This window comes from Pollicipes pollicipes, unplaced genomic scaffold, assembly GCF_011947565.3.
Source record: "Pollicipes pollicipes isolate AB1234 unplaced genomic scaffold, Ppol_2.1 Scaffold_6052;HRSCAF=7182_pilon_pilon_pilon, whole genome shotgun sequence".
In the NCBI taxonomy this organism is placed as follows: Eukaryota; Metazoa; Arthropoda; class Thecostraca; order Pollicipedomorpha; family Pollicipedidae; genus Pollicipes; species Pollicipes pollicipes.
The window spans coordinates 22639395-22648541 of NW_023596805.1; the positions used below are offsets into that span (position 1 = coordinate 22639395).

Genomic DNA, 9147 nt, shown 5'->3' on the forward strand with positions numbered 1-9147 from the left:
CGGGCAGTGCCGCGTTTGCGATGTTCGCCTGGGTGTGAGACGCCGTCCCCTCCCAGCAGCCGAGAGCAGAAGAACGGGGTGGCAGACCCAGCCATGGATGCACTCGAGGTCATGCCAGTAAAAAGTCTTGTGCCAGTCCTACTGTTTTCCAAAACAACGTCATTCGAAATGTTGTGCGAGGGCGGCAATGATCCCAGGGCCCACACTGTTCGCAAATTTTTATGCGTACATACACTGTGCCCCACACTGTGTGCATTCACTGTGTTCCACCGATCCGGGATGAATACACAACTTGCCTCCGGTCACCGGCTCGGAGCCAACCCGGTGACTTGTCTCTTCCCAGCTCCCCAGCTGCTCACGCGAACACAGAGCAGCCGTCGTCTCAATCCGGCAGTGGGACAGCGCTGCATGTCCTAACAAACACTCCGTCTCGGCTGGAAGTCTGCTGGAGGCCATCGGCGGCGGCGGCCGGCTGCATCAGACCCCGGCGAGGCCTGCGTCGCGGCCGGCCCGCCCCGCCGCCGGCTCAGTCGGGCATGAACACGCTGTTGGCGACGCCCGTGGCCGGTGCTCTGCACACGACCTCGCCCAGGTCGATGGAGGAGCGGATGCTGGTCTTGCGCGACTCGCTCTCCTCGGCGATGACTGAGAGCGCCTTTACGCTGAGGAACGCCCCCGCTGACTCCCTCTGGCGCTCCATCAGCGCGTTCCAGATCAGCGTCACCTGCCGCACACGGGAGGGTGCTGCGTGGTGCTGGGCGCTTCCGCTGAGGCCTATGAGGTTTGATTTGTGATTGGTACGCATTTTTCTCGCAGGAGAAACACAATAATCGTGGCGGTCCAAGAGGCGGAGGCAGCGAGTTTTGATAATACTGCTCAAATAGTTGCGATTAAAATAATACGCAAATAATAAAACTGTGATTCACGGCAAATGCCACCTATGGAAGGATGATATACCTGAGCTGAACATACGTCATTAATTTTAATACAATGGTGCAACTGGGCCTGCGAGGTTGAGACGGGTCCTCACACAGCATTAGACAGGTCCAGCAGCGTTAGCGGAGGTGGTGCCGCCCTATCGGTGACCTTACGTACCTCGCGAAACCGCGTCTCGTCCAGCCGCGTACTCCTCGCCTCCGACGCAGGCTGCGTCACCAGGACAACGGGGGCCGGCAACCCCGCCGGCGCGGACGGGGTCGCCGCGACGGTGGCGCCGCTCTGGCGGCCCTCCGGCGGAAACTCGGCCAGGGTGCGGGCGCGCCGAAGCGGCGGCGCTCGGCGGCGCGGGTCGGTGGAGAGGCTGGAGCGGAGTGTGGTGCGCGAGGGCATGCTGCTGGCGCGCACAGACCAGCCCACCCGGCTGCTGCCGCCCGTCCGGAACGCTTGGTACTTCACCTGCGGCGCAGCGGGCAGAGCGTGCGACGGCGGCGGAGACAGGGAGCGGCAGCGACGGCAGCGGAGACAGGGAGCGGCAGGCGGTAGTGAGGGGGGATGGGGAGCGGTGGGGCGAACCTGGAGACAGCCAACAGATGGTTGCTGAGCGAAGTTTCGCGGCGGGGACAGATAACAGCGAAGCTACTCGGTATCAGGGAGACAACGCTGACATTGCTTGGTGTTAAATGCAGGCATCGCCCACGTTACTCCGCGTCAGATCCAGATCACAACAATTGTGCAGCCATGGGGAAGGGCCCGGGGGAGAGGGAAGGGGGACCTCTCTACACCCGACTTTTTCCGTTGTCACGATAAATAGCTCACAACAGAAATGTAAAAGTCGGCATGATGCGCACCCGCGGAGATCTGCCCCCCCCCCCCCCCCTCTCTCTCTCTCTCTCTCTCTCTCTCTCTCTCTCTCTCTCTCTCTCAAAGCTCTGCTAAAGGGAGTATCCCACCTTTGGGGCATGCTGGAAAAAATACTCTAGTGAAACCTCAGGACCAGTTACGTCTAATAGTAATACTATGTAATGTCGCTGCACCACCGCCAAGACATCATAATTATATCAATTTTAATTATTTTCTAATCCAAAGTACGCTGTAAACACTTTGTGGCGGGACTACGCTTCTTCCCTGCAGTCGCGATCGTCATCATGACAACCGTGCGCACCTTTGTTGGTGCAATAAAAGAACGTGTGTGATTGGCCGGTGGGCAAGGGACTGTTACCGAGAAGTTGGTTGGTCAATGTTTGAACCAGTGGGTCACATGGATCATGTGGTGCTCACACTTCCAAAGCCAAAGTTCGCCTCGAAAGAGCCACCGCGGTAAACGCAATAGTGGATAAATCATAGTCACAGCGTTGCGTCTCGTTGAATTCGCGGGTGAACAACTTCATGTTTGCCTATCTTTTTGTTTAAACAGAGGGTTTCAACTTTTTGTAGTATGTATTACGCAAACATTTCGACACATAAGTATGTTACAAATATAATATAACGCGCATGTTGGAAAAAGTAAGGCAGGTGAAACATTTTACTTTCATGGTGGGGAGCATGGAGCTAAATGAGATTTCTCCCGCACGGTTGGCTACTTCAAATGGAAGATTTTGAGCAATTTGGAAGAATTTTGAGGAAATTGCGAATACTGATCGAATCGTCCGCGTCTGATGTAACAATAAGTGCAAAGTACAAAGATGGTGGGATATTATCTTCAAAAAATACTGGTCACGCCTCTAGGCGGCAGTGACCTTGTTCGGTATCAGCTCCCGATTACACGAACAACGAGCGTTTTCAGAGACTGATGTGCCGACCTTCATCACAACTAGAGACAACTGACATACCCTGGTAGGTACAAAGACAGAGGGAACCGATCTGGCTCGTTGTCGGATACACATGACACTGGCGTCCCCTGGTAGTGGAGACGGATGACGTCACCACGGCCCGGTAGCCAGGGGCGGGTGACACTGACCCTGCTTGGTCACCAGGGGCGGGTGACACTGACCCTGCTCGGTAGCCAGGGGCAGGTAACACTGACCTTACTCGGTAGCCAGGGGCAGGTGACACTGACCTTGCTCGGCAGCCAGGGGCAGGTGACGGTAGCCGCTCGTCGGAAGTTTTCGTGCATAAGAGCGTATAACAGCGGATTGATAACCGGGACCAGGTACATCATGAAGTGGCTGATGTAGTAGAGAACGGTGATCCATTGTTTACTTCTCTGTCAAAGGTAGTGTGGTACATTTTCAGACTTTCTGAGATTTTCCGATGTAATCAACACAGTTGTAACATTATGATTTCGGATCACGTTTGGTTGGACTTAAAGCACGCTTCAAAAATCGTGTTCGAAACTTGCTTACGGGTGCTCTGGGTTTTTATGAATGGTCGATAACGATGAATTGAACCAACTGTATCCATTGCAATTACGAGCTATCACCGAAACAAGAAATATTGGGCAGTCAATGTCCTATACTTTACGGGTACTTGTACGGCTTGCATAAATTCGTATAGCTTTCTTCTGCAGCAATTATACGCTGCCGGGACGAGGCAGAGACAACAAGGAGACAAGCACTATAAAACAAAACACTAGTATCGTTCTGCTCAACAGCAGAAATGTCCGAGCGTCTCCATTTGCTAGCCTACCTCGCTGTTATGGTCTTCTCTTCTGTACTGGTAAATGACGACGTACACGAGAAATGGCGACCAGCAGACAAAAAAAGTGAACAAACATGGAGAAGGACACAGCGTGACGGCTCGCTCGCGGGACCGAGCTAGACTACCGGCGGCACAAAACCTGACGGCACAGGGCAGGCGCCGTGCACGGACAGGTGACGGCTCGCTCGCGGGGACCGAGGACTAACCGGCGGCACAAAACCTGACGGCACAGGGCAGGCGCCGTCACGGACATGGTGACGGCTCGCTCGCGGGACCGAGCTACCGGCGGCAACAAAACCTGACGGCACAGGGCAGGGCGCCGTCACGGACAGGGTGACGGCCAGCCGTCACTTCACAATAATGCTGTAAGCAGTGCCTCACATGGTCTTTTGCGGGGCTGAACGAGCGTTAGGCTCTGCTGCGCCCAACGCCTTTCACAATACCGCTCACAAGACCACGGCCTCGCTGCCAGGGGGCCATGTTGCATGAAGACGGTACTGTCTGTGCGAAGAGGCCGGTATAGGCTGTGCGACCCGGAGGTCAGGAGAACACAGCTAGAGCTAGAGCAAACCTGATGTAGGGTAAGCCAGGTGGCAGAAGTCGTGATCAGGCTTGACGCCATTGCAAACTTTGACATACTTTACCACAAAAGAATGTAAATGTTTGGAATCATTACTGAAAATAAGCTTTAGTCTAGGACTCTAGGAAATTACCAATCGTAACCCCGTACAGCGCGTTACTCACGGAGCTGTCCGCTCTTCTTTTGGCTGAGGTTGAAGTGGCGCAGCTTGATGAAAATGAGTATGAAGCAGGTGAAGAGGATGCCGGCCGGGACCCAGACCAGGCATATCGCGATCACCCACCAGTACTTCTTCATGGCGGAATCTTCTTCGCAGAATTTGTCTAGGAAATCATGGTACTGCCTCATCTGAGAAAACGAGGAACAAACTTGTGCGGCTGCTAATGAGCCTTGAGTTTCCGTGTGGTGGTGGACGACCAAGCATCTGTCTAGCTCACTGGCAAGGCTCATCAACTGCTGCCAGAATCTGCCCCGTGCAACGTACAAAACTTTCATGGCGTGGTACAAAACTGTGCGTAGCTAATTTTTCGACTTGGCAATCAGCTGCTGAGCTAGAGCAAACCTGAGCAAAAAAGGGTTACTGCCAATGCTAGCAATGTCTGAGACAGCAATGATGTAATCGACAGCACAGGCCAGGCGCTAGCGTTCATTCAACACTTCCCCACATTTCGGCAACTGAAAGCGCGCACCACCCCCACAGCTAAAGATCTCTCCCGATCAGTCCTGTAACCAGTCACCGCACGAGCTTCGTGATGCGTGCGGTTGGTGGCTATTCCTCTTACTCCATATTTTGTCAGCTGCGACGGGCAGAAGGCCATGCCTCTTACCCCATATTTTGTCTACACAACCCACACAACCCATACTTCGTCAGCTGCGACGGGTAGAAGGCCACCGCAGGTGGCCTTCTGCCCACGCCATGGCCACCCCTGCCCACCCCATGGGACGGGTAGAAGACCACCGCAGCTTACCCCATATTTTGTCAGCTGCGACGGGTAGAAGGCCACCGCAGCGGCCACCACCCATGTAGCGAGCATGATGAACTTGGTGGTGAGGGGACGGAACTGTTTGTGAAACGGCTTTAGAAGCCCCCAGAGCCGGTCAACGCTGATCACTGACAGGCTGAATACTGACGTCAGCAGGAGCGTCACTGAAACACATACGACGGTCAGCAGGAAAGTCACTGAAACACAGGCGAAGGTCAGCAGGAGAGTCACTGAAACACAGGCGAAGGTCAGCAGGAGAATCACTGAAACACAGCTGAAGGTCAACAGGAGCGTGGCTGAAACACGGCCGAAGGTCAGCAGGAGCGTAACTGAAACGCAGGCGAAGGTCAGCAGGAGCGTCACTAAAACGCAGGCGAAGGTCAGCAGGAGAATCACTGAAACACAGCCGAAGGCCAGCAGGAGCGTCACTGAAGCACAGACGAAGGTCAGCAGAGGTACCAACAAAACGCAGAGGGAATGAGCGGCATTACTGAAACACGCTCAGATTCACGTGGCGCGTCTCTGTAGCACATGGTAACCGCTGGTGGTGGACGGTGCAGTGAAAGTCGACCATGGTGGTGATCCGGATATATCTATTTCTATCTATCTATCTGTCTATATAATATTTATATATATATCTATATATATATATATATATATATATATAATATATGTCTACACAACCCACACCATGCACCACGGGAATGGTGCCCACGGGAACTGGCCACCATATATATTATATATTATATATGTGATGTGTTTGTGTGTGTGTGTGTGTGTGTGTGCGTATGGCGATGACCGCAGCCGCTAGAATTGCATGTACTGGTGTGACGAAAATACTCCATTCAACTTAAGCTCTAAATTTCGATTTGAGTGAAACAGATAAGCGTATGTCTGTTCTTCACAATGAAAGATGTATTCCTCAGTAAGCTCTGCAAACCACATATGCATGCACTGAAGTGGCCAACAGAATCTTTGCCACGATGGACAAGGGGAACATATCAGCGCAGTGGTCCTCGATGTATCTAAATAAGTTCCTGCTGTAAGCCATGCTGTTACGATGTCACTGTTGAACTTCACAACACCGAAACTGTCCCATCCAAGACGACACAACCTAAGTTAGGAGTGGAGCAGCAGACGTAGAGATCCCAAAAACGACATGCTTCCGTGCGTGTTGAGGATGATATTTTAAGAATATCGCTGGGAATGAAGCTAGAGTTTTGATGAACCTGTGGCTAATTATAGGAATGCGACGACAATTTCGCCGCGTCCTTTTAATCACAGACAACGACGCACAGACATGCTGTGGAGCAATACATCACATCGGACGGTCTCTCCGTACGGCAGCACGTCCTCGGTAAAGATATACCGCACACTGTCGGTGCTATCAGCGGACACGGCAGCACGCCCTCGGTAAACATATACCGCACACTGTCGGTGCTATCAGCGGACACTCTTTCTGCGCACTCTTATACCTACTGGGCATAAGCATACTGCTGTCTAGCACTTTGCGTCATGAGCATAGTTACATCTAGCACTCTGCCTTCCATGAGCATAGTCACATCTAGTACTCTGCGTTCCATAAGCGTACTCACATCTAACACTCCCCGTTCCATGAGCGTACTCACATCTAACACTCTCGCCGTACGTACACCAGCCTTCGCCGAGTTCGTAAGCCTGGAACACCGTGCCCACCATGAACGTGATGGGCAGCACCGCTGCGACGATCAGGTCGGCCGTCGCCATGTTCAGGATGAACATGTTGATCTCGTTCCGCATGACTCCTGCAGCGAGGCGGGTGACGGGGTCACTCAGATATGGAGTGATGCGACGACGGCACACAGGCTAGAGAGGCGAGAGGTGACACTGGAGAGGCGGGAGGCGACACCAGAGAGGCGGGAGGCGACACTGGAGAGGCGGGAGACGACACCAGAGAGGCGGCGAGGCGACACTAGAGAGGCAGGGAGGCGACACTAGAGAGGCGGGAGACGACACCAGAGAGGCGGAAGGCGATCTAGAGAGGTGAGAAGCGACAGTAGAAAGGCGAGAGGCGACATTAGTAAGGCGTGAGGCGACACTAGAAAGGCGGGAGGCGACACCAGAGAGGTGAAAGGCGATCTAGAGAGGTCAGCAGCGACAGTAGAGAGGCGAGAGGCGACATTAGAGGCGAGAAGCGACACTAGAGAGGCAAGAGGCGACACCAGAGAGGCGAAAGGCGATCTAGAGAGGTGAGAGGCGGCAGTAGAGAGGCGAGAGGCAATATTGGTGAGGCGAGAGGCAACACTAGAGAGGCGAGAGGCGACCGAAAATTGAACGGATGGTGGGTGAAACTGGGCATAAGTTTCGGACAGCAATCACAAAGACAGTGCTGCAACTAACTTATCATGCCCAAATCGTCGCTTGACTGGCAAAACGCCTCACAGCTCCGGATGGGCATCAAGGACGGCGAGCTAAATGGAGGTATCTGATAACGATCTACGGAGCGGGCAAATGAGCTGACGGAAAATACGACAGAAAGGAACCGGACAGCGGACGCATTCGTGCCATACGCGGAATGGAAAGGGTGCAGGAGTCGGTAACGCTACAGATCACAAGCGCTCGCGCTCGATCCTCAGCGGCTGAAATTTTTGCTTTAACCCCAATACGACTTTTTAACACCAGCTATCTTGAACACTAGAAGATACACTTGTCGCCTGAGCTATGCCCAGCATGTAAGATTCCACCTGGTAAGTGGCACCAGCTCCGGCATCTGACGCCTGTATCAATACGGCGCCATATCAGAGCATTGGAAAAACGACACCGCGATAGTGGTCCCACGATAAACACCATCTGCTCGCGGGCAGATGTCTCCCACGGATCTGGTCAGTCGCTTGCACCGGTGGCGAAACGAAGATAGCAGAGGGCACACCGGGGCGCCGAAATCGCCGCCTCAGTGTGCGAACTGATTTATCACGCATTTGTCAAGACGACGAAACGCATGAGATCGACAGCCACGAATATGACAAGTTTATTTTGCTGGGATAGCATCTTCGCTCATCGCTGCTTTCTGCGCAAAGCGCCATCCAACCTTGTGGGGGTCCGATCACTCAGCGTATATATACTTGAGCTGGCCCGGTGTGCGGCAGGGCATTTAATGTATCAAAATGCAATACAAAAACGCTTTTTAATTTTAGCATTTAGCTCGCGAGCCGTCGAACGGAAATAAAACGAAAGTTTGGCTGACACATGGTGTTAAGAGATCACTTCCGTATAGCCGGTAGTTACACGTCGTGTGTTTGGCACACGTGTGTTACACGTCGCGCTTGTGTTTGGCACGTGGTCCATGGTTGATTTCTATACATTGCTCTGCCATATTGTCTGATGTTCGTGGTTTCACACTTACATCTACACTGATATTGATGGTGGTGATCAGCGCCCAGACATGCGATACCCTCTGTGGATCACGCCCGCCTATCAGTGCACCTCACTTCAGGCTGATCTCGTTGGTTTAGTCTAGTATCAGCGGTGATGGCCTGTACGTGGAATCTTTCGCAAGCACTAAAGTCTGGCGGTAGACCAGCGACCACACTGCAGCTATCGCCGTGGCAACGTTTGATATGCTCTCCACAAACACACCTTTAATGGGCCGGCGACTTAATGTCACAGCGAAATGCCCGGGATCTTGAGGAAGTTCAATATTAGCAGAGTGTAACAATGCAGTTCCCTGCTCTCGAGCGGCTTGAAGCCAGGTGCAGCTCCTCTGACCGTCCTTAAGTTTCTTATCTCTCGCGAGACGGGAGATATTTTCAACTGCCGTTCAGTCGGCGACGGGACTGCCGCATGGCAGCTCAGCCGCCCCTGATTAAAAGGAAATGCTCCACATTTGAAGAGTATTGAGGCAGGCATCAGATGTTATTGGATAAGTTCACTTGTACTATTATTGGTATGCTGTTAACTGGAACAACACTGTTTTAGACAACTCGATATCTCTGTTTAGTAAACGCGTTGTACTACACACCATTGTTTGAT

The 9147-nt window shown here is 52.9% G+C and overlaps 1 protein-coding gene and 1 long non-coding RNA gene across 2 annotated transcripts in view; both read right to left on the reverse strand.

Annotated features, from left to right (window-relative positions):
• Positions 1-1298: 1298 nt before the first annotated feature.
• LOC119104571 (uncharacterized) lies at positions 1299-3640 on the reverse strand. Its single transcript, XR_005094962.1, has 3 exons — positions 3565-3640; positions 2996-3142; positions 1299-1395 (listed from the first exon to the last, which is right to left on the reverse strand). It is a non-coding gene; the product is annotated as an uncharacterized LOC119104571 (long non-coding RNA).
• Positions 3641-3692: 52 nt separating this feature from the next.
• The window catches only part of LOC119104359 (alpha-2Db adrenergic receptor), an 11214-nt gene continuing 5759 nt past the window's right edge, over positions 3693-9147 (reverse strand). The window contains exons 2-5 of the mRNA XM_037228054.1: positions 6768-6923; positions 5125-5303; positions 4321-4504; positions 3693-3715 (exon numbers count right to left, since the gene is read on the reverse strand). Coding sequence (XP_037083949.1) covers positions 3693-3715; positions 4321-4504; positions 5125-5303; positions 6768-6923 — 542 coding nt within the window. The remainder of the gene's footprint in view (positions 3716-4320; positions 4505-5124; positions 5304-6767; positions 6924-9147) is intronic.